Source organism: Aythya marila (assembly GCF_965140915.1).
Source record: "Aythya marila genome assembly, chromosome: 2".
Taxonomy (NCBI): Eukaryota; Metazoa; Chordata; class Aves; order Anseriformes; family Anatidae; genus Aythya; species Aythya marila.
The window spans coordinates 104,167,481-104,193,770 of record NC_139043.1 but is presented as its reverse complement, the minus strand read 5'-3'; the positions used below and the strand labels follow the sequence as shown (position 1 = coordinate 104,193,770).

Below are 26,290 nucleotides of genomic sequence, written 5' to 3'. Positions count from 1 at the left end.
AATCAATGGCAATTACAAGTAATACTGAAGGCTCTCTGAGAGGGCAAATGTTACTGTGATCATTTGGATCTCAATTTACTTTTAATGTCATCAGTATTTAGCAAAGGGAAAGAGTTAAATGGAATTATCAATAACATTTCCTATTTACGTCTATAATACAAATACAAATTAAAATTAATTAGAGTAAAGGGCAGTATCTTAAAAGAGAGGCTGAAACTGCCCACAATTTGTCATCTGTTAAATAGATGTATGCAAATGAAGTAGTTAACTGTCTAATTACTTTGTGTAGTTTTCTGCTGATAAATGATTGCTTGGCTTAGAGTCTAAGAGTACAGTTTTAGCAGTCCACTTTTGAAAATTCATCCCAGATAGTTGTTTAAAGTATTGGCTTTAGCTTTTAAAGCATTTTACTAAATTGCCTTTTTATGCTGTGTTTAAAGAATTAAAAATACAGATAGTTTAGATGCCACAGATTATGGCTATATGATTACAGTTAAATATATATTTTTTTTCTGTAAAGAGTTTAATGTATTTTTTTCTGTCCATTTATCCTCTTTGTTTAAATTTTCCCCAAGATACTGTTGTTACATTATTGCTTATAGTCATTATTGTTCTCCAAGGGAACTAAAACAAAAGCACCAAGCTACCAGCAATGCACAAGCTTGTCAAAATGGCAACATGCTTTACATTACCCAAGTGGTGTGCATTTAATTGGCTACAAGCATGCCCTACCCACTGTATGAAAGTAGCTAAAACTTGTGAGCCTCTGTTCAGCAAGCTGAATCATGACCACAGTCCAGTCCCCTACACAAAACATGTTCCTCCTTTATTGAACACAAAAGACTTTGTGTTTTCTCATTAACAACTAAAAAAAAATGGCATGAATATGCTAAATGAATCTTTTTTTACTCAAGAAAAAAATCTGTGTCCGTCCTAATAGTGTAGTGTTATGCATGGATTTTGGTAAAATCTATAATTTTTTTCCTCAGGAGAGATCTTCAGGTAATTTCAGGAAGGGGTTATGTATTTATTTTTACCTAACTCAACATTGACTAAATGAGAAGAGGATATTGATCACAGCTTTTAAAAGCAGCTAAAGATTTTAGCTGAGACATTTCTAAAAGGCTTGATTTGCAAAGAATCAGCAAGGCACTTCCCAAGAAAGTGTCATTGGCTAGGCATGCTAATCAACTGGCTACTCAAGGGGCTTGTTAGAGTTCACAGTCTTCAGACTGGCATACACATGTTGTAGGTAACATGATGGAAGCAAGATTAAAATGTGCATATTCATTATCTATTATCACTTTCTATAAAGACAAATGAATTCTAACATAACTCATTTTGAAAGCTTAAGTGATCAGTGCAAAATTAAATTTGATAGAGTGGTAACAAAATAACAGTGGAAAGTAGAGTATTTAAAAGCTACAAAGAATGTTAAGAGCAAGCTAAATTAGAAAGGAACAAAATAACCTAAAAATCTACACAATTAACATAGAGGCTATTTAAAGTCATTGTACACGTTTGAAGAATATCTGGCTTTTTTACCCCTTAGGCTTACTAAGACATAGACTTGGCATAAGCATGAGCATAAACATAGGAAGAATTTTTTGTTGTTGACTGAATAATTTTTTCAGGTTAAAAAGTGTTGCCATGGACCAAGGAGTTAACTGGAGTTTTCAAAGCAATAAAAAAGGGAGTCACTCCAGCTCCACTGCAAGTGAATGGGTATTGAACTGTCCATTATTTGAAGAATTCCCAGAAACTTAAGTGAGAATGCAGGATGTATGTGAGGAAAAAAAGGGGCAGAAAGGTTTTATGAAGATACATTATGAAGTAACTTACTTAGTTTTGCAAAATCTGAAGCAAAAATAATAGCAAGGAAAGAATAGAGTAAATAATAGAAGTAACAAAGTAATAATAATAACAAAAAAGGATAGTGCTGAGTATTATTCATTGGTATAAATCAGCCTAAAAGAACTAACAGGAAGTTGTCATTTTTAGGAAGTTACTCAATGGGAAATTTAACCTTGGTTTGCCCAATATGGAATTCATTGATGCACAAGTCATCAAAGACAGGATTTAATTGTCTAAACATAGTAGTGTCATTTCAGGTGACCTAAGACATCTGTGCATCTGTATATCCTGGGCTATGTAAAATAGAATGAGTGCTTGTTTTTGGACAATTAAATCTGACCCTAAGTACTCCAAGCAATATAAAAGTGGAGATATTTACTAGCCTGAGTTGTTCTGCTAAGAATGCTTTTAAAGAAATGATGCATGAAATGATGAAAATATGGATGAACAATGAATCCAATCTATCTTAACTTCTGGAGTCTGTTGACTTCAATAGAAGTTGGATCAGGTCCCAAAACCATAAAAACAGCAACCATGTCAGAAGATTAGAAAGTTCCTAATGTAGTATCTTTCTTAAGTAAGATGGACTTTTAGAATTAAGGACCTGTGAGCTGAACCTCTGTTCTGAAGAAACTGATAAATAGCTTAATTAAGCAGAGACTAGCACAGCACTTGAATAAGAGTAGCTTGATAAGGTCAGGCAGCCATGGGTTATGTAATGGAGGATCACATCTCTATAAATTTTTAGTCTTTGAAAACTGAATAAAAAGGCTGAAAAGGATGACCTGATGAACTTAATTGATTTGAATATCCCAACGTCTGTGGAAAAACTCATTCTCAAAGACAGTTGGCTGAAATAATCACAACAAACTAGCGATATATTAGGTGTGCAAAATCTAGAGCTGCAAAACTGCAAAAAATATATTTACTATATTTGGTTTACAGCTATGTATACCCTTTCTCTCTCCCAGGGGAATCCCAGGAAAACAGACTAGGCTCTGAGATCTGTAGTCAATGAGACTTAGAGCATAATAGAGGTCGAAATCAAGAATTTTCTTCTTCCTTTCCTACTCATCCATTTGAAAATCTTCTGACTTGTCATTCTCAAACAGTGTTATTCTAAGAACCACTTGCCCTCTCCTTCCTCCTCCAGAACATGGGCAAATATTATGCTACTTCTGAAAAAAAAAAAAATGTTTTTTAAACTCCTTCATGTTCTTTCATCGTTTTTTGTTATTATTTTGGACTTTTTGAGGTTAAAAAAAATAGCTATTGAGAACATGGGTGGCAGTTTCTCTTGTGCTCTAATGCTTGTTTCATTTACAAGAAAATAATGACAATCAGTAAGGTCTGTGGTCAGTTTTAAGTCAGCTAACAAGTGCCATTCAAAAACAATAATATATAGGTATCTAATTAGCAGAAGGAACTTGTAAATAAAGCAGCAGTAAAGAGACTATTTTCTATGTCTCCGTCCTTGGGATCATTGTCATGAGGCCCTTAAATTTCTTTAAAGTATTGTTTCATCAACAACTTGTGCAGCATTCTAGAGAAGCCACTGTGCTTGGTCACTTTTGAACCAAAAGAAGCATGTTCCAAATTCTCAGAGAAGAAAAAGCCCTACCAGCATACTGAGAAGCTTTTATGAGGCGGATGTAGCCTCTAGCATTTCTTAATCACCGCTGTGGCATCATAAAGTAAATGAGGCAGCTGACAAGAAATAAATTCATGCCCTGGTGTTTTGTACTGGAATTTGGAAATTAGAGTTGGAAGTGTTTGCAAACAGGTAGGATTCCTGGATAGATACAGATGGCCACCATGGAGCAAAAGTCAGTGGCAAAAGTCATTATCTGACTGTGTGTTTTCTGTCATTATTTTATTTTGCTTTCTCCCTTACTGTAAACATAATGAGTTTTTCTAGAAACTGTGAGGTAGCAGTATGTCTTGTAGAATGACTCCAGCTTATTTTGGGTACTGGCAGAAACATTTCCAACTGAGTAAAACTTAGACAATGTTAATTATTTTGCTTACGAAAGGTATGGGGGTTATCAAGGCAAAATATAATAATAATAATTGCAATGGGTTGTAAATTAGAAATATTTAAGGCATTCAAATTGAAAATCAGAGACAATTTGGAAAGCCTCATGAATGACCAAAACGAAGATTTGTTGTTGATACAATTTTTTCATGGCCAACAAAACAATCATGAAGTTGCCAATAACAAGATTGTAGTTTGACTTTATTTTTATGTCATATTCATTAATGAATGTCTTTAATTACTTTTTTTTTCTCCCATTTGTTCCTGTTTCAGATGACCATTCTCGAGTGAGATTGCAGCCCATTGAAGGCGAAACAAACTCCGATTACATCAATGGAAATTATATTGATGTGCGTATACTGATGTAGTCAACAAACTTAGCATTGTGTTCAAAGAGTCAGCTCTTATTATTCTCGCATTATTCATAATTTGTATTAGTAGATATCACAGCTAATATCAGTTGCTAAACATTGTCAGAAAGTGTTCTCTTTGAAAGCTAGGTGTTCACTAAAGGAAAAAAAAAAGGCCTCAAAGGTTTTGTCAATAGGCAAATGAAAGGAGCTATTTCCTCAAACTGCCAATAGACTGAAATCTTGCCAGCAACGCTGTATGGCTACTTTGCCTGCTGGTGCTTATCTGGGCTAACAAAATGTTATTTTCACTTTCTGTCAACAACTTGGCATCATTCCACATTTAAAAGAAAGCTGTTTGCATATTAATGTGACAAAACTCTGTAATGCCTAATGCAGGGATTTGCAATCTCTTGTCATCTCTGCACTTTTAAGTTGCCTTCAAAGTATATTCTGCAGCTGTTAACCAGTACTTCTAATGCAAGCAAGACATTTCATTAAATATGTAGGCTGTTTAATTATTGAAGGTGGCTTCTTTGTTCATTCTGCATCGTGTTAACTTAATGTTTTACATTAGAATAAATTCTTTAAGAGACAAGGTGTTTTCGGTTGAAAGAATGAACTCAAAAGTAGAATTGAAAATCATTAGAAAGTCAATACTTTCTAAAGTCAGAAATCTGTGAATAGCAAAGATAATTATTTTATTATTTACATGGAATGCTAGATGTTTGGCTAACTGTTGCTTCGTAAGAAACAGTGTCTGCTAACGATTTCTTGTTCAGCAGTGACATCTTTCAAAAATGGTGTCATGGTTCACAGTTAAATTTAGTCACCAGTACGAAACAGAAATGTAAGTGATGTTTTTCAGAGTGCTAGAGGAACTACAGCTGTACAAGAAAAGTAGGTTTACTTCAGTTTTAACAATCTGAAGTTGTAAGTCTGAGGATAACTCCTTCTACTGATGTTTGTTAGTATGCTCATGAACTATTAAGTGAAACTTAGATTTCTGCTCAGCCCCTTTTTGTATGAAGGAGTAGCATATTCACCAGAAGCTAAAGGCAGATAGGGAAATGCATTTAGTTAGACATATCACTAAAATCTGAAGGGAGTAATCTCTGTCATAAAAAGAAAGAGAGAGTTCACATTTAAGAGCTACATTTGAATTAACTTTCAAGCTTTCTTCAACATTGAGGATTGTTCTCATTTTAGGCTACTAGCGTGTTCTTGGGTCAGATTTGTTTCTCATTCTAAAATATTAAAAAATGTGAGGAAGAAGAATTTGCACAATAGCCTATTATAGATACTGATAAAATAGCAGCATAGCAACCCTTTTTTGCTTATGGAAATAATGAGGGGAATAGAAAAGAAGGAGTATGGAAAGACTATGGCCCTAAAAGACATAATGGGTGAGGAAAAAAAAATCTCTCGCTCATCCCAGCAGATGGCTTCATTGCAAAGTTTGGAGGTTTGCAGACATCTTTCAAAAGCAACTTGAGCATAAAACGCAGCATTTTTCATTTATAATCTTGCTAGTCAGGCTTCCATTGGAAATGCTTGTTTACTACTACAGAAGCAGATGCTATTTTTCACTTGCATGAGGTTATTGTTGCTGTGTTGTCAGAATAAATGTGTTAATAAGAGAATGTCACTGTCACAGACACTATGATTTTTTTGTGCATAAATGAGAGGGGGGCAATGGTTATACACTATTTTTACCAATGCTTTTTTTTTTTTTTTTCACTGAGAAACTGAATCATTTAATCCAAGCCACTAGAGATATTAGATAACACACAGCAGAAAAAATAATAATAAAATCTGTAGCTATCCGAAGAGTTCTCAATTTATAGAATTCCAGATTTTGCTTCCATGACATGTACAGAACTCAGTTCTATAACTTTTGTTGTTTTCTGTAATATTCAAAATATTTTCAGTTGCTTTGAGTCTTTCCCACCTTGCATCACTACAGTCCCTCCTGCTTTTTTACAAAGAAATTACAGTGGCATGAAAGCTTCAGCTTTAAATTCTTGCCTTTGTTGACTGACAATGGAGCCTAACCATTACAGAAAGATTAAAAGTGGTATAACTGAATTTATCAACATACTAGTGCATGATCTGGACCTTTGGTGACACTCCCATCACAGCATAAACTCAAATACAATAAAAGTGGTATTGTTCCCTATTGAAAACCTATTCAATGTTGTGAAGATCCATGGAGTATTAGACTTTATTGCACAGCCAGCTTGTGTTTAAGTTGCTCTTGCCATCAGAGAAACAAAGAATTGCTTTGTTTTTTCTATGTAGAGGTGAACAAGTGTATTCATACCAAACCATTTAGTCAAAGAATTTGCCCTAATGTTCAGGAATAAATCATAAACAAATCACAGAGGACAGAGTGAACATCCTGCCACCCATCTCAGGGCTGAATGCAAATCAAGCATTCTTTAGCTGTTAAAACAGGGATAGACTTTGCAATAAATAGCAATAGCTTGAAGGTATGTATCAGCCTACGTGAACATCTCACACCATTAGCTGCAAGTGCTAGAGAGGATTTCATGCTGTTCATGTTCAGCAGATCCAACTGGAGACTTAAAGAACGTATTACTTCTGTCCCCTAATGTACAAGGATGCAACTTCAATATCTTGAAGAAAACACATTTGCTTCTTCTTCCCCTTCTCTCTTGCTCTTCCCCTGCTGGGAAAAAAAAAAAAAAAAAAAAAAAAAAATATGTTACTCTAATTGTTGTGATTTTTATTCAAAACTACCCTAAATGAAGTTTCACTAATAGCAACAGACAAGGTGCTTATAATTCTTTTTCCAATTTATTTTAGGGTTATCATAGGCCGAATCACTACATTGCTACACAAGGTAAGTGTCTTACCCTTTGGTTTTTGCTATGAGAAGCTAAGAGGTCAGTATTCAAGACAAAATAGTTCAAACATTAGGTAAAAGCAAGCAAACTGAATTGTTACTATCTTATTTTCACGTATTTCAAGTAAGTAGTCCTTTATGTTTATATTCAAGTAGGTTTTGTGTAGAAAAGCAAAATACATCCTTTTTAGCAGAAACTACTCAATATCTTGTTACTCATGAAAAAAGAATTAAGTCAAGGTAGAAATACTTAGTAAACTTCAGAGTGTCAACAGTGATAAGAAAATGTATATTTTTGTATTCAATGATATCTAGGCTTCAGGTCTTTGAACTGGGAAATACTTTATTTGGCAAGTTTTAGTAGAGGACCCAAAGACACATTGCTCTTGCAGGGGGATTCTTCAAAAGGATCTAGAGAGAGAATTTTACAGACCATCTTTTAAAAGTTTGTTTGTGAACAAGAACCAACAAGATATAATTTGCCCATTCTGATGCAGTTCTTAAGGATTTTTTGGTCAAGTTCAGAGCTGGAACAGGTGGGAAAGATGAGTCTTCGGTGACTGTTGGCCGTGTCAAATAAGAGCTCTTACTGTGAATTCATTCGCACCCTAAGAGGGGCAAAAACCCCACTGCAGCCCCCAGTCCCTACTTTTACCAGTGGAGGCAACATATCTCTGCCTTTCTGTACTTCAGCTCTGGCTAGTCCCAAATGAGGTGCTCTTGCTTCAGATGACAGTGGGGCAGGATGCAGAACTGCCTCACAACCATCTTACACTTTTAGACCAGAATTAGAATTGGAGATCTTAGACCTTGAGCTATTAAATGTGCTTCATCTTTCACTTTTGTTACCGACCCACCACATCTCTCATTCCACAGTCTTTCTACATGTAAGCAAGAGAGAAAACTGGGACAGAAATAGAGCATGTGTTTAATTCACTTTAGGCCTTTACAGTCTCCTTTTCTGAGAAGTAGTGAATTGTTCCATTTAACCTTTACTTGATGGTGCTGTTGTTTTTCACCTTCAGCTGAATCCTAAAATGAAAAGTTACATAGCTGGCATTTTACTTGCAGTGTGTAGTGCAGTTCTTTTCATCAGGACATTCCCCAGATCCTTCTGACAGCTTTCTGGTAAACGTATGTCATTCCTATCTGAAGCAGGTTTAAAGGCAGCTTTATCACTCATCACAATACTTGAATAACAAATACCAAGCTTGAGGGTTTTATACTTTAGGTTTTAAAGACAAGTATTGGATGCAATACTATACTAAAAGTCGTTGTACCAGATCCTCTAGCAAGTCCCAACAGGTTCTTAGCCACACCTTTTTCCTGTTGTGGTGGCAAGGAGAAGTGTCTAGTCAAAAAGGAGAATAAGAGAAGTAGAAACAACTCATCCTCCATGATGTAAAGAATATGTGGCTGTCTGCAATGTTGTGGTAGGTGCAGTTGTGTATCCCAGCTTCTTGACAAAGCTTTTGCACAGCAGTCTCTGCATTTGGCAAAGATAATTAAGGTAACTGTGAATAATCCCTAAAACTCCTTTATGGCTCTATATTAACTATGAAAGGAAAGATATTTGTTTCACATGCCAAAAAGACTTTGCCTCTGTGTGTCTTCCATACTAGTAAGCCTGTCGTGAGCCATAGCTCACAGATACAGCCAAAGATGTTCATGCTCTGTTTTAGAACACATTTTCACACAGATATGTATAAACACATCAATACAGCACAACAGTGAAGCTACGTGTTTAATTCCCTTGATGTCTACTTTACAACAGTCTTAAAATAGCTTTTCCCATTCTTCCTTTTCTCTTCCACCAAATCTTTCACAGGTGCACATGCCTATTGTTCTTTGAAGGAAAACATCATTACATGAGTCAGTTTTAAATCTCTGAGGAGTTAGAATGATTGATATTTAATTTTCCTATGTTCTTCTTAAGCTGCGTTCAACATATCAAGTGTTAATGAGCAAATATAATTGTTTGAAGTGAAAAAGTGGCAAATTTAATCAGTTTGTAATAGATTACCAATCTGCTTTTAACAGAGCTGGGAGTTGCATAATCACCTGTTTATTAAAGTGTTACTGTCTTCCATACTAACTAGAGTTTGACACACAGACTGGTGTCTTCCACCTTGGAATTCGTAGCAATCTGCTGCTAATTTGAATAAGGGAGAGAAACGTTTTTTAAAAGACATACCTAATGGAGGCTTTCTCAACTAATAATCAAAAATGTTTTGCTTCCACTGTAAAAGTAATGTACACAAAGTGTGCGATTTGGATTGGAAAAGTAACATCAGTTTTCTTTTATGCGGTAAGTATAATGTGGCTGATAGACTGAATTTACAGCTAGTAAAGACTCTTGGTGATCTGCTATAATTGGCATCAACAGATGGGATCTGCACCTCAGACATCATGATTAAAAAGAATCCCTTGTCACAAGCCAGAATATTGGGTCATGCAGAACCAGCAAGCAGGTGCAATTTAAAAATCCGTGCTTTATTTTACGTATCCCTTGTTCCCATGGATATAATTCTTTAAAATTATTTTATAGCAGAATGTCAAGCTCTTTTATGATCTGTTCAATTTACTGGTAGCTTTCTTTTTATTTTTCAGGAGTTAGGTAATCAATGAATTTTAACCAGGTCCTTTACTGGGAGCAGTATGTTGAATATCTATACAGTACTTATTTCCACACACACTGCTAGATTTTATAATTAACAGATGGCAGTTGTTGATCTTGCATGTCTAACCCTGATTACCAAGCAGAAAAAAACTTTTTTTGTTTTTACATGTTCTCTGTCCTCTGAAGTTCACCTAGTTAATTCAGCTATGACTTAGCTTCTTCTAGCAAGTCTCTATCAACGGTTTTGTAATGCTTCCTCCATCACTACACCAGCAACTGTAAATTATGAGTGACAAATGAATGTTAATACAGTGCTATAGCATCGCTCATTGCCATTTCTACCAGGGCTAGTTTTCAAGCAGATCAATCATGTGTGAAACAGCAGATACTCACATGCAAGCTGCATGTCTTTATATATGAAGTACATTCATTTCAGCGTCTCTGACTTTTGAATAATCCTCATGGGTCAGGCTCACTGAATCTCTCTGCTTGCTGCAGCACACACAGGAACATGATCTAAGATGTTTTTTGCAAGTACTTCAGAGCATATCTTAACGTCTGTAAAAAGTTACTTTCGAAAATAAATCATCTTTAGATTTAATACCTCAATGAAGCCTTTCACCTTCTTGTCTGTATTTAATTGTAAAGCAGATACTGAACTGTTTCACTTTCTATATTGCTGGTTATAGAGACAGACATCAAGTCAGGTTCCAGGCAGAAGTTTTTTAAGTACAAGTTACAAACTTCTGAAAATAAATATTTACAATGGAAGTGTTTATACAGTCCTCACTGCAGCAGCATAAACTTGCCACTGTAATAACCCCTTTCATTTTCTTTCTCTTTTCTGCAAAATGCATCTTTCTTCCACACACTACTGTATATGTTGTGTGAACATTTTAATAAGGGTTTTCAGAAACAAAAATACATTTTCTTTCGAACTGAAAGTTCCCTTTCAGGCATCTGAAGCAGAAATATTGCTTTGAATAATGGTACTCAACTTCCTTGGCACATTTTTTGTTTTTATGTAGCAGAAAGTTGTCAGAACTACAGCAGTGTGGAAGCTCCGTGCTTATCTTTACAGAGAAACTTTTGCTGCCATGGTTTTAGCTTCCAGATGAAAATTAGCATTTGAAATTACTTGAGGGAGAATTGAAAAACAACAGAGCAAGATAATTCTACACAATTTTTCAGCTTTATACATGCTGTCTTTTTTCACAGTGTAGGATAGTCAGACTGATTTTCTGATGTATGCACAAAGTGAGTGAATTCTGTACCCCTATATTAATCTTGAAGATTCAACTGTGTTTAATGGTGTTCTTTACTTCCTAATCATCAAAACATTAAAAGTGGTTGAAGCCATACATCTTCAGTGAAGGAGATAAACCCATTCTTGAGTGCTGCATTGAATTGGCAAGGTGTTCTGAGCCATGTCCTTCAAAGCAGTTACATTTTCTTCACACCGAAATGCATACAGAAGTAATACACCCTTTCCATATGGAAGTGGTATCTACAGGTTATTCTGTGAAACCATATGGCAAATTCACCAGAGCTGTCTTTCTACCATTTCCCAGCAAACGCTGATGAGAACTATCCCAATTTTTCAGGAGCATTTGAAGTTTGATACTTACACCAGTGTTGAGGACGAAAGGAGACAAAGTTCTCCTTTCAGATGAACCTTTTCAGGTTCATCTGTCTGGACTTGTGCAAGATGTTTGACACTGTTCCACACAACATCATTTTCTCTGAATTGGAGAGACATGGATTTGATGGATGGACCACCCGGTAGATAACAAACTGGTTGGATGGTTGCACGCAAAGAGTTGCAGTCAATGGCTCAGTGTTCAGGTGGAGACCAGTGATGAGTGGTGTTCCTCACGGGTTGATACTGGGACAAGTATTACTTAATGTCTTTGTCAGTGACATGGATGATGAGATTGAGTGCACCATCAGGAATTTTGCAGACAACACCATCCTGTGTGATGGGGTTGACATGCTAGATGGAAGGGATGCCATCCAAATGGACTTTGACAGGTTTGGGAGGCAGTCCATGAACTTCAGCAAGGCCAAATGCAAAGTCCTATGCCTGGGCCAGGGCAGTTCCAAGCACAAATACAGGCTGGGTGATGAGCAAATTGAGAGCAAGTCTGCAGAGAAGGACTTGGGGATGTTGGTGGATGAAAAACTGAATATGAGCCAGCAATGTGTGCTTGCAGCCCAGAAAGCCAACCGTATCCTGGGATCCATCAAAAGAAGAACAACCACCAGGTTGAGGGAGATGAATCTGCCCCTCTACTCCACTCTCATGAGACCCCACCTGGAGTACTGCATTCAGCTTTGGGTTCCCAACAGAAGGATGTGGACTTGTTGGAGTGAGTCCAGAGGAAAGTCACAAGGATGATAAAGGAGCTGGAGCACCTCTCCTATGAAAAGAAGCTGAGAGAGTTGGGATTGTTTGGCTTGAAGAAAAGAAGACTCTGGGAAGACCTTACAGTGGCCTTTCAGTGCTTAAGAGGGGCCAACAAGAAAGCTGGAGAGGGATTCTTTATAAGAGAGTGTACTGACAGCACAAGGGGAAATAGTTTTAAATAAAAAGGTTTAGATTAGATATAAAAGAAGAAGTTATTTAATCAGAGGGTGTTGAAGGACTGAAACAGATTGCCCAGAGAAGCTGTGGATGCCCCATCCGTGGAAGTATTTAAGGCCAGGCTGGGCAGGGTTTTGAGCAACCTGGTATAGTGGAAGGTGTCCCTACCTGTGGCAGGCAAGTTGGAACTAGGTGATCTTTAAGGTCCCTTCAAATTCAAACCATTCTGTGATTCTGTGATTCTCACAATGTGTAGTAAAAACTGGTAACTATCAAAGTCAGCACTTTCCAACAGTTGCCACATTGTGGTACCTGAGAATAGCTGAGTTTCTCTCTGCCTCTTTGCTTATTGTAGGAAATTTAATGATAACTGTGTTAGAACAGTTGGTCTTTCAACATTTTCAGAACTCCATATTTTTCTGTCTTCGTATTAATCAGCTCTGTAGTAGTTTTCACAGTATGAGTTGCCCTTGTTGATTTCCATTCAGCATAGAAGGCTCTAAATGCAGAGCTGGCATGGTTTTCTAACAGATCCAAAGTTGGCTTAGGCTCTGTTGCAGTGTGTCATGTCTCGAAGTTTTTGTGTGGTGACAAAGTGGAACAGGATGATCTCAGGAAAAAAGCTGATCGATCCAATATTATGCAGAGCCTAGTGCTGTTGATTTTTATGTCCATTGTCAAAGCTGGAAAATAAGAAAAAAATGATCTTTCTATCCTCTCCCACACAAAGACTGAGCAGCCAGGTATCAGATATAAAGGTCTACAGAGCTTTTTTAGAACTCTATCTCAAGGACAAGATACTGGTTTAATTTTTGTGTTGTGAAGTCAGTCCAGAATACCTATGACAGACTTTTGCATATCTGAATTAAGTAGTAAAAAAATGAGAGACTACAGTAATTAAGTAGACAAATAGATGAATTGTGTAGGCAAAAAGAAACGTTCCAAGGTTGTATTACAGAAAATAGAACATTTCATGAAAAGCAATATATTTGTCTTTTTAAAAAATAGGATTATAAAATATGTTCTGAAAACAAGGAAATTATGATCTTTCTAAAACTCAAGAGCTGTGCAAACTGTTTTTGTGAGCCAAACACACTTTGGACATTCAGGAAGTTGACATTTATTGGTATAGCTGCTCTTCAAACTCTTAATTATTGAGATCATGCACTATCCATGCATCCATTTTTTGTCCAAGGAAGATTTATACAGTGTCAGCCTTACAAATCTACCTCATCTGTCCATGTTTTTAGGGGATGCAAATTATGAAAAGCTGGTGTTTGATTATGGGGTGTCCATCCTCAATAAGGAATCAACCATAAATTGGACTTGATGGGGCAGGTATCCAGCACTCTTGATGGAGTACTTTTAACATGCCTGTCAGTCACAGAGTCTAATGCTAAGGCAGAAGAAGGAGCAGAGAAATGCAGTTTGTCAGGAAAATCACACAGTCAAAGCATCTTTTTGTCTATGAAATCTATTTTCCAGCCAGTCTTCAGCAACCTAGAGGAAGCTCAGCAGCAGGTCTGAGAAGGCTTTTGGTCCTCTCATTTGCTGAAAGAAAAGGATGCAGCAAATTAGCAAACAGAATGTATTTCAGAAACAAATGCATCCAGAAACAAATAACACAGTTTATTTTTCCCTTCACTATATCAAAATCTTTGAAACCTGTCATATTTTCCTTATTCTGTATCCTTTGGTGGCAACTGAAATCTCTACATTGATAATGCCACCAATGCACGTGACAGTCAGGGTGATTTTGAAGCACTGCCATTTTGAAAAAACAAACAAAAAACAACAAGCTTATTGGATTAATTTCTTTTCCTGTGCATCTGTATTCTTCTGTGCAGTTGCATATTCACATGTACATTTTGTGGCAATTCTCTCTGCTAAATCTCATTCTGTTGCAAGCACATTAATGTTATTGCTTCTGTACTAAGCATATATCCAGACCGCATGTTAGAATTGCTTTCCTTGTTTACAGTATACATCGCATATTGCATCCCCCCATAAAATATAACCAAAAACAGAATTAAAACATTATTATTGCACTTTCCTACATGAAGTGCTGAAAATAACCAATGTGCTCCTCAAAGTAGTAATAAATAACAGTGCTGAGAGAATTTGTCAAGCAGATTTAATTTTTACTATAATTATCCTGAAGTTAAAAGAAAAATGAACCAATACACATTCATTTGTTAATGACCTTCACATGCATCTTGATACATCTAGGATATGTTGGGTTTTGAGTATTTCCAGTATTTCCATGGCTTCTGAGATAAGTTAAAAAATACTAGGCTAACTGAGGAAGAAATTAAATTACCAATGTTCTCCAGACTTAACTAGAAAAATATATAATGAGTGGTATATCTCACTCATGAGATACATATAAGGATTATAATAGAAAGAAAGAAAGAGAGAGAGAGAGAAAAAAAAAAAAAAAAAGAAAAGGTTTTGCTTGCGTTTTTTACTTAAGATTTAATGTGGATTAAATTGTCTTGTTTTTTCATCTGGGTAGACTGTTCGTGTTAATACACTTAAACTTCCAGCACAAGTTTAAAGAATACAGCATGTGAATATCTTACTCAAAAGCATGAGTAACATTCCTTCACAATAAGTTCCTTGGGGAATAATAAAAGAAACAAGTAGCCAGAATAAACTCATATTTTTGAGCTGAAGAATAGTGATGATTTTATTACGTCCCGATGCTTATGATTGACTCAACATGAAAATAGAAAGTAGAAATGGAAAAGACTAATTAGGTTCTTTTGTCCATTCCCTAAGGAACCTTCTAGTGAAGGGGATAAAATGATCTTAAGTTCTCATCCATCGTCAAAATTGATTCCGCATTACAAGTTGATATGAAGAGCCCAGTCCAACAAATCAATTACCTAAGACTTGCAAGCTGGAGAATGTTACAGGCTGCATATTTTTTTCATAAAATAATTCCATATTTGTTAGTCATCCCAAGCTCAGATGGACTATTTAGTGATTTATAGGTATTTCTATTTCCATGTAAGTCACCCTTACTGAGAAAAAACACAAATTAGAAACTCGAAGAAGAATACACTAGTCAGAAACTAAAGTTTTCACACTGGAAAGCATTGATTCAGCTAAACTGAAACTTTCTGTTGGACTGCTTTGACAAAGATCAGGTTTTAGGCTCAAGGCTCCTAAAATAATCCTCCAGTCAGAGGTTTGACTTCAGAGGGGGAGTCAACATCTCATGTTTTTATTTGATCTGATTCAATTTGAGCGTGTGTCTCAGTTTCCTAGGAGTCCCCTATTGTTTTCCTGACATGCTTGACTGTACTTAAGCAATTAAATGTCAAAAGGGCATAGGGAGAAAGAGAGTCCATGTGTGAGTGAGACCAACTTTTGCTGTGTAGCCAGTGTACTCCACTGGAAAGTAGATCAGGGCCTCTAGTTACAAGTACAGTTACTCAAAGTATTCCTGCTTCATAGTGAAAAAAAATAAAAATGAAAAAAACATTTTCTGCAAGTCATTGCCTAGCAGTGCTCCCTTAAAAAGCTGTGCAAGGTAAAGCTTTAAGACTCTGGCCTTATTCATGTAACCCCATAGCCCTCACTAGGGAAAACCTAGCCTCCAGGGCTAGGTCTGTCCTTATTGCTGTGATGCAAAATTTGGAAGATACTGGATTTACTGTAGTCTGAAAAAATGTTAATGGAGAATGGACCATTTAACATCCCTGTTGTGTAGCAAACAAATAATATGAAAGAGGTTTTCAATTATACTGGATAAACATTAATTTCTTTATTTTTTTATTATTATTATTTTTTAAGAAAAGATCAGAAAAAGACTGGAAAAAGCAACTTTCTTGAACGGTATGATGACATAGACACAGCCAGTAGTACTATGTACACAGCTTTTATTGCATTCAGCTTTGCCTAATCTAAGGCTAACTGGATAAATCTGGACCATTTCTGTGGCCAGCAGTTGCTCTGTTCCTAATCTGCAGTCCTTCTGTGAGTAATCAAAAGGTGTTATGGGAACATGCTATTTATTCTTTGAAAAATCATATGACATTTTCATTTTACTTTGTTGATACAGAACAAACTGAGCTAGTATTGGAAATTCAGCCACGGAGAAATGTCAGTCAATAAGTGTGTAACACTTTATTAGATGGAAAGTTAGCTGGTAGCATTAGCTACCAGTGTTATAAAAATGTCTTAAATAGCACCTGCCAAACCTGGTCTCAGATTTAACAACACATTTAAGTGCAACAATGTCTTGTGCCATTGGTGGAAATACTAATGTGGAGAAGGAGCAGTTAGGATTATTCAGAAAGGGCAAGGCAGCTAGCATATTGTGATTGCTGGGTATTATACCAAACCTGTCCAATTCATTCTGCCCCTACCTTGCTTCCCGTTGTCTCTCCAGGCATGTTTAGACTGTGACTGTGAGAGACATGAACACCCTGTCTGTATTTAATATGCAAGGCAGTTCCCACTACAGTGGAGCTCCAGTCCCAGACTAGGATTTCAAGATGGCACTGTAACAGACAAAATAATGCATAGAGATGTGTGCTGTTCCAGCCTGGTTGGTTCTGTATCAATAAATAAAACGCTGTGTGATATTCCAGAGAATAAATACCACATGCCCATAAAACTTTCTGACTACTCACAGAAGCACTGCAGAGTAGGATCAGAGGAGATGCCAACAAGAGAAATGATCCAGCTGTAGGCAATGGTTGGTGTGTATACACTCATACACACACATATATAGAATGTCTATTTTAAAGCTGATTATCTAGATTTTGAATTGAACAATTTCAAAGAAAAAATTCTCTAGAATTATCAGCTTTGTCATTGCTCAAAGGTTGTTTTTGAAACATCTCCATATTAAACTGGGAGTTTAGTGGTTTTCTTTAATTTCAGCAATCTATGAAGCATTTGTATGTATTTCATGAAACAATGGTGCTGTGGCTCATGACTACTCTACATTGTGAAGGGCTTATTATCAACCAAATGTTCTTATGTTCTTTTTACATTTGGAAAGAGATGGGGAATTTACAGGTCAGTCTCCTCTGTTTCTTCATCCTGTGGATGATCTAGTGCTTACTCCTCTAAATGTAGGAGGCGGTGGTATAGAAGGCCAGTCAGAGCACTGGGCAGTCTCATGGGAGCTATAGATAAAATTTCTCCATGCACCTCAGTCACTTAGCAGTCTAAGCCTCATTGGAAGCTAATGGGACTTGAAAGCACTTCAAAAATTCCATTTTGTGAAAGCCAGTTTTTGCAGAGAGCGATCTGCAGCCAGCAGTGCTTGCTGACTGGCTGGCTGGAAGCAGGTAGCATTTAGTTTGTGCTTGAAAATCAGCCAATTACTATTCACTGTGCTGTCCCTTAGCTGATAATGAGAGAAGGCTGCATTTTTCTGAACGAAGGATACAGTAGAAAGCATCTACATTGCCAGTAGCTGTATTGGGCAGGATTTGTCCCGGTAAAGTATTTCAGCTTGCTTTATGAGCAGTGTTTTCCTGAAATGTCAAGCTAACAAGATTCAGTCAGATCTGTTTCCTATTGACAATCCATCTAAGGTGAGGAAATCGTGAAAAACACATTTTAAATTCATAGCTCAGCCCTGATTAACCCACCTGAGTCTAGCTGAGGTGGTTTACTGTGGAATACTGTGGCTGCCTACTGTTCTCTTTCTTTGGATTGCAAGGTAGTATTACTGCAAAAGGCCAAAATAAATAAATAAATAAATAAAATAAAAGAAGACATGGAGGACTAGGTACGACTCAAATATAGGGAGTGCATGTGATTGATATACACGTTATGTTCTGAAGTGGGGTTTACAGTTGGTGTTAGGAGCAACTAAACATGTTGTTGTTTATTATTAAAGTCCTGGTAAATGTGGTGCTTACAAAGTGGTGTTCTTTGCTACCTCAGTATCAGTAAATTACTGCCTTTACAAACAAATGGCTTCTTTCTGCCCCATCTCTGAATTTGCCACCGTGGAGGAGGAATCAGCTAAAATGAGGTCTAAAATGGAGAGAGAGGTTTTTTTCCATGCTTCACGTAAGAGTGACTGTTGCCTCAGGCTTCGTTGCTTGGGCAGCCTGCTGGCTTAGCATACTTAATGGGTACCAACTTTGTTGAAAGCTCATCTACAGCTTTGTTTATTTGTATTTTTCCAAGGCAAGAGAGATTTCCAGGAAGGCTTTATCAGGAAGGCCAGCATAGCTGTATAATTACGATATAGCCCCTGCTGAAGATTACCTAATAATTAATATTTGTAAGGCTAAAATTAGAAAGTGCATTTCGTATACCGTCACAGTCTGCATCAACACTATAAATCAAATAAAGTCATTAAAGCAAGATTGTGTTTCTTCAGCTCATTACAGGGTCTTGTTTAATTTCATTGAGGTTCTCCAGTGCACAGAATGTCTGGGGCTGGGATATGGAGAAGCGACAAATAAAAATTAATACTGAAATATGACAGCTAGAAACCGGCAATTAATAAATAACACTGAAACATTTATGGCCAAGTTCAGCCAGTACAAGTGTCTATTGTGTTTTACTGTGCTAATTCTTACAGTGGCAGGCCTATAGGAGATTTCACTGAAGGTGAATAGATGTGTTGCATTGGGATACTTTTTACCCTCTCCCCTGCTTTGGTTTCTTGAGCAGACTGGCAAGGATTAGCCAATTAAATTAATTATTAATTAATTTAATTAATTAATTAGCTTAAAGCATTAGGTTATATGACCTCATTCTTTTTTGTCATTATTTTACTGACACCTTAGTCACGAAGGACTGATCTGTATGCCTTTGGTAGCTATTGGTGAGTGTTGGAACCACAGGGTTTAGTGATATCTCAACCACAGTTTTATCTCAGACCTTAAAATTATCCAGTGTATTGGTAGAAGCACATACTGTGCCTATAAAAACATACTCTTGTACAAGCATTTAAAAATAATTAAAGTCAATTGAAGTGTATCTCTTACGGCAGAGAACAAATGTCTAAACCTACTTTGAGAAAAGCTATTGCAGAAAGACTGCGTGATCACTACCTGAGGAACTCCTGGAAGGGTGAGGAAAAGTTAAATACATGCTAGCATACATATTTAACAAGCATATGGTAAAAGCTTGACAAATCAGATTATCAGCAACTGAGTATCTTCCGTTCAGAAACTAGCTCATCTGGGGAGGGCACAAATGACCCCAGCGTACAGCTGCACTGCTGCACAGCAGTGGTTCTGCAATTAAAAAAAAAAAAAAAAAAAAAAAAAACTGAATGAGCTTTTTATCTCACTAGTTGGTGTCATTGTTCTGACTAAATCAGCACAACCAGAATCTATAACTTTTCTTTCTAGTATGCTGCTTTTTAAAATATATATATATATATAATATATATAAAAAAATGAGACCTAATCTTATATACCTTAGTCTAAACCTGGTCACATAAAAGAGTGTCCATGTTTTTAGAGCTGCTGACCACTGAAGAACGTCTTATAAAGTAACTGAGAGACTGACAGAGCTGAGTGCTCATGACTACACGATCACATAATAATGTGCCTATAAATTCCTGCTGATAAAATGTTGGGCATCATGTTGCCTTACTCAGTAGAGAAAAAAAGTATTTCAAGTAAGAGAGATGTACTCTTGACTGCAGTCAGTGATATTTATAGTGTAAAATAACATTTAACTGCAGTATTTTACATAACTTTTTTTTTTTTTTCTTTTTTTCTGAAAGGGAGTTCTGCTCTTAACTCCAAATTCTAGCATGGTTAAAAGAGCAAATAGCATGTACTTACAGATAATCAGATCACTGGACTGGCAGAGCATTAGTAACCCTGTAATTTTGCTTCTTGCTGTGAAACTCTCAGTAAGTTATTCTACTAACAGCTTGTTTGTCCCATGTAAATGGGTTTGCTAGGAAAAAGAGCATTCCTCAACTTTTTAATCTATTTAGCTTGTACTGTGTTTTCATAGTAATTTGTTTTGTTTTATTTGATTTGATTTTGCTCTTTCTTAAGTATGTTGAGTGACTTCTGCTACATAATGGGCTTGCAGTTTTTTGACAGTGTATTTTCAAAATCAATCATTGATTTTGGGCTTTTTTTTTTTTTTTTTTTGCCACGCAACCATATTTGTTAATAAGAAAAAAAAATATTGCACCCCAGGTTCATTTTGAAGGGACCATAAAGAATGAGGGCTAAAAAGCAACTCACTCCATGCAGGTATATTAACTAGTTGCCATATTAACTAGAGTGCCAAGGTTGTACACAGGTTGTAGGCAGTCACAGAGGCAAGGAGTAAGTTTTGCTTCAGTAAGAAGGGAAGACAGTCCTCATTGCTCCTGGAAACTGCAGTAACCACTAGAAGAGGAGACCATTTTACAACCTCATACTCACTGGAAGCAGGTTTATTGCACTCTTTATCAGGATCAGCTTTTGCTGCTGCAGTAAAAGTCTTGCACCTTGTTAGTCCATTGCCTCTGTCATCACCTGCTAGTGTCTATCACTGCCCATGGCACTGCCCTGGGAGAGTAGTAAAGGTACCTGTTCATTTTCTGCATGTTTCTAGCTCTAATAGCTATCATTGAATTTGGTATCAGGAGTACCAACCATTTTGCTGAGGATTTAACATTCTGTGCTGCAAAAGGGTTTCAGAACCTATTTGCTCATTAAGTTGCTTGCTTTTGTAGGAAATTAAAAATGCCCATAGATTTACAAGCCTCAGTCTGAGTAAGTGTTGGGGACATTTCAGGGTTCGGGTTTTACTTCTGTCTTTGAGTGTTAGCTTTTTTTCCTAAACATTTACACTGTTTTTCTGAATTCTAGGTTGGTTTTTAATGTTCAAAATGATCACATATCCCAGTAGTAATGCCAGTTGTTGGAACTGGGTCTCACAACAAGCAGAAAGCAGATCCAGAAAGCTCTGCGTACAGAAGCAGCCTTTTAAGAGTTTAATCCATTCTTAGAAGCTGTGTGATTTTCCATTTCCTAATATGTTGGCATTCCCACAGCAGCAACTAACAACTACTAGTAATGCAGCTAAGGGTTGTAATATATTCCACTGATCATTTCTTTTGATTTTTTTTTTTTCGATAATGCATTTAATTAGCTGGGGGGTTGCAAGGTTTATTTCTTTTTCTTATTTTCCTTTGCTTTGCTTTTCATCTTCAGGAGGCAGTATGTTGTTGATTTCTTTTTTTCACAGCAGCAATCTTTGATACCAACTACTATATTGTGTAGCTAATGGGGTATGCCACAGGCTCGCTGTTTAGCAGCGCAGTACCTTCTCCTCAGACCTTTTCCTCCCGCAAGAGGGCAACTGCTGAGAATAACCTTCCTGCCTATTGTGCACACATCTGTTAAGCTGATACTTAGAACAATTATAGGCTCTTTGTCTCCCTACCATGAGTCTCTGGAATCAAATTGTTCAGTTCTTCATGACAATAAATCCTCCAGCCCTACCTAGAGCCTCTAATGCTTTTCAATACTGGCTGGAGACAAGTAATAATTTATTCATATGTCAGAAAATAATTTGAAAAATGTCAAGAAGAAAAGAAAAATGGGGTGGAAAAGAATTACTTTCTGAGACTTTAAGGTAGGTTTTTGGGTATTTTTTTTTCCTTTCAATGTCCTGAATGTCAAAGAAGTTTGGAGGCTAGATATAAGAATTGGAGAGAAAAAGCAGGAAAAACACTCGAAAATACTTGAGGAAAGTAGGAAATCCTGTCAAGCACTTTTAATTATCATTGTCTTATCAATTGGATAGTGAGGTTGAGAAGAGCATACTCAGCACTGCAGAACAGGACGTTCCAGAAGAACATTTGGAATCAAACTTGAAAGACTTGTCAGAGCCCAGCTTTTTCTCTGGCCTGAAAAGTGCTATTACTTTTTTCTTATGATGTTATTTCTCTCATAATTTATTATCTTTTTCTTTCTTTCTTTCTGAAGAATGACAAACTCAAAATATTTAGGAAGGAAATAGTGTTTAGCATCTCTGCCCTGTTGTGATTTGTGACTTAAGGATCTGAAATGTAAGAATCTTTAAATCACAACACAAATTATGTTGATTGTGGAGGACAAAAATCAGGAATGAATTGTTGCCGGTTGTCCCAGAGCTGTCAGAAAGAACTGACTGTTACGAAGTAGGGCCCAACCATCTCTCTCAAAAGAATCAGTAGGAAAGAAAACTGTCTGAAATAATACATAGAGAAACTTGCTACATTGTCCCTTAGTTTCTGAAGGATTCTGGCTTCTTGCATGAGGAAAATAACAGGGCTGTGTGGACAGGATTTTTTTTTCACCTTTCTTCCAGCTTTGTGAAAAACATATTCAGATGAGCAATCTTAATTCTGTGGTGACAGAATGTAGTGGAGCCATTTAGATTTTCTCCATTAAACCAGGCTGTGAATCAGGATTCTTGAAGTCGTCCTGTTGTTATTTTTTGTCCTTAATCAAGCTTAAATAATCTTAATAATGTGTCTTGAACTTGCAGACTCCTTCCAGGACATTACTCTGTGGAAAATTGCCTCTCCCTAATCCTATTTTTAGCTACATTCCTTCAAAGGTGACAGCAATAGTAATTCTGCTGAATATATTTTTTGAGATTTGAGAGGAAGGAAAAAGCTATGCAGAGACAGCATTTTCCTACAGTGAGTAAAATAGCCTCCTTTCTTCTACGTGTAGGAGAGGTTGGTCCAAAACCTTTGTAATGCTGTTGTGACTTGAATTGCCAAGAAAACTATATTGAATCTGACATTATTGAAGCACAAACAAGCTAAACATTCACTATGATATATATTAATTATCTTACTGTAGCATCCAAAATTGTGCTTGGACAACTTTCATATTGTACATCCAACTGATGTAGAAGTAAAATACTTATTGTACATTCCACTGATGTAGAAGTAAAATACTTATTGTAGATTTTCACATGGAGGAGACTGACTTAAAGAGTGACTTAAATCTGTCATGTTTGCAAATTAAATCTCTCAAAAATATCATCTCTTTTGTTTTGTTGTTTGTTTGATTTGTTTTTTTTTTGTTGTTGTTGTTGTTTTGTTTTGTGGGTTTTTTTAATAGTCTCAAGCTTTGCAGTCACAACACCAGCTTGAGTCTAGCTAGTAATTTCAGAAACGGTATTTTTAGATTCTGCTATTATTTCTACTCTGTGGCTTCTGACATTTCTTGTGTTCCAACAGGCATAGCTTCCTATTGTTTTAACTGGCTTTTTCTCCTGTTATGTGAGCTACCTAAACAAACAAAAGACAAGTTGACCGACTTTAGGGAAAACAGTGAAACGAACTATATATGCAGCATTTTTAGAAACAGAAGAATTAAGTAAGGGGGAGAATGCAGAACATTTTAAAATGGTTTGTGCAAATTGTGGATGATAATATGTTTTGAAATTGCCAAAAATCAAAATATTTTATAGAAATTCACAAGTTCTAAACTATTACCATCCTTTTACTTAAACGTGAGTTCTAAGTTACATCACAATTATGTTAAATGCCTGATGAATTGGGTTTTACTTGCTTATAATATTATTACATTGTTCAGTAAGTACTTGACTTTCGGAGTAAAATCGGTTTCCATTTCCATTTGGTTTCCATTTTTAAATGGAAACCAAAGTAACAAAACTTGGGTACCAAACGACCCAGATGTGTCAATGTAAGGTTTTGTAGTGCTTTAAAAGTGTTGGTTTCTTCACTTGAGGAGCAATTATGCCAGTCTAATTGCTTACTGCAATGTGGCAGTTCAGTAATGGATTCAATGTGGATGTTAAGTTTGTAGTTCTTGATAGTATTTTGCTTTTGTTTGTTTTTATTGGCCCAATGATTTTAAACCAGTGGTTTCAAATCAGGGTGGCACAGTGGATGTCATGTAGACATGCGGAGCATCACATAGGCACGTGGGCTAGAAACACACATGACCAGGCACGTGTGAAAGCTGTGCTTGTTCTCAGCATTTTACATTTCTGCCACTGACATTTCCTATGCTCCTGTGGGCTGTTGGCCAGTCTCAGCATGATGTTGAAAGAAGCCCTGTGTCTACAAGAGAGCTCAGGTTGTTCAGAGACATTTTTCTCTGAGAGTACAGCAGAGGACATCACTGCCATGACACACAAGGGTTCTTTACCGCTTTCCCCGCTGCTTTGCAAAGTGATATACAGCAGCAAGAAACTATAACTTCTGTCTCACTTCAGGAAGTACAATTTAGGAGCTGGGGTAATTTGATGGATAGTACATACTAAGAAAAATATTAGAAACCGGGAAAGGCCACATAGTCCATTGTGGCTCATTTCATTCCAAATACACCTTCCCTAGGTTATCATCCAATTGTTAAGAGAAAGAGTAATGTTATCCATTTTTTATAATTCCACTTTGGGGTATTACGGAGATAAATACCTGGATGTTAGAGAACTAACTTTCTTTCAGAGCACTATTTCAGGAGAAAAATACTTAAATGCAGATAGGTGAGATGACAGAAAGGAAATTGACCCTAAATGAAAAATATGATGATAGTGATATGAATATATGTGGATAACCATGATTTCTCAAGCTTCCCCAGAGACAAGCTTCCAATCATGAGACTTTCAGAAAGTAACCTTTCCTTTGATTTATTGTTTCAGGACCAATGCAGGAGACAATATATGACTTTTGGAGAATGGTGTGGCATGAGAACACAGCCAGCATAATCATGGTTACTAATCTCGTAGAAGTGGGAAGGGTAAGTGATTTTTGTACTTTAAAAGATGAAAGACTTCCAAGGTGTTTGCTTTTGGAAATTAAATAGCAGACCAACAAGACGCTTATATACTGAGTAAGGCACATAAAATATTTATGACTGCCTCTGCTAAGAAGTTCATTATCAATTACTTTTAAGCATGCTTTGGATGCTTGGCTTTGAAAATATTAACACAATGAAAAAGTAACTGATAAAGTTGCACTCTGTACAGCAGAGTCTGCAAAGACTGCCAAAGAGGGAAAGTGTCATATCTTTGTGTATATCTCAGATGTGCTATTTCTGTTAAAGGAAACCAGGGAATGGGTTACAGAGCAAGGTATGGAGTCACCTATTTTTTTAAGGGTGGGGCAAAGACGAGGAGTAATTCTGGGACAGGTTTCTTTAAAAAGTATTTAAACTATGAAATCGCATTTCCTTCACAGTATCTTAGTCTAAATCAACCTGGTTTGTCTGGGTGTTCACTTCCAGACTAAAACCAAAGAAATTGGCATTACTCATTTGTCCACTGTTCAAGGGGCATTTAGATAATTCCCTCTGTAATATGCTTTACCTTTTGGCTAGCCCTGAAGTGATCTACATGATGGCTGAAGGTCCCTTCCAACTGAGCTATTCTACTGTTCTATTTTACTAAACCTGTTGACCAGGAGGTCTTCTTCAGGAGCTGACTAGTAAAGGAAAGCTTGATTTACCTGGTTGATAAGGTGTACTTTTCTTTCTTTGTTTGATAATGTCTAAAGAAGGTCTCCTACTCAAGTTATTAAGGCTAATTTTGTTTTCAACAAGTATTGAATGGAACCCTTTTCTTTGTTTTTTTTTTTGTTGTTGTTGTTGTTTGTTTGTTTGTTTGTTTGTTTAACAACCATCAATAACTGAGTCTTTTAATTTACTACTCTGTCTATGCATGATGTCTTAGTCTTCACCTGGGATGTTGTTTGGGAACTGGGCATATTGCTTTCATTTCACATGGGAGAAAAAAAAAAAAAAAGTCATTGCTTTTATTGCAAGTACTGCATTATTGTAAATCAAAACATTGAAATAAGAAGTCAAGTACATGAAGTACATGTATCTTGGTGTGAGCCACATGATTTTGAGATGTGTTTTTAATTTCATGCTGGTTGAGTGGCTGATATCCCTCTGCCCTGTGGTGTTTGCACCAGGAGAGAGAGCACTCCTTATGTAGAGTGAGTCAAAGGGCTGTATCTTGTCTCCTTTTTAACAAGTCCAGTTTTACAAGCTCAATTTATCTTTCT

General features: G+C 36.5%; 1 protein-coding gene across 5 annotated transcripts in view; it reads left to right on the top strand.

The window, feature by feature from the left end:
* PTPRM (protein tyrosine phosphatase receptor type M) overlaps window positions 1-26,290 on the top strand; it is a 462,170-nt gene that overhangs the window by 402,686 nt on the left and 33,194 nt on the right. For all 5 annotated transcript variants that reach the window (XM_082753666.1, XM_082753665.1, XM_082753667.1 and 2 more), the window contains 3 exons: window positions 4,163-4,239; window positions 7,069-7,105; window positions 24,925-25,022. In XM_082753666.1, the coding sequence (XP_082609792.1) occupies window positions 4,163-4,239; window positions 7,069-7,105; window positions 24,925-25,022 (212 nt within the window). The remainder of the gene's footprint in view (window positions 1-4,162; window positions 4,240-7,068; window positions 7,106-24,924; window positions 25,023-26,290) is intronic.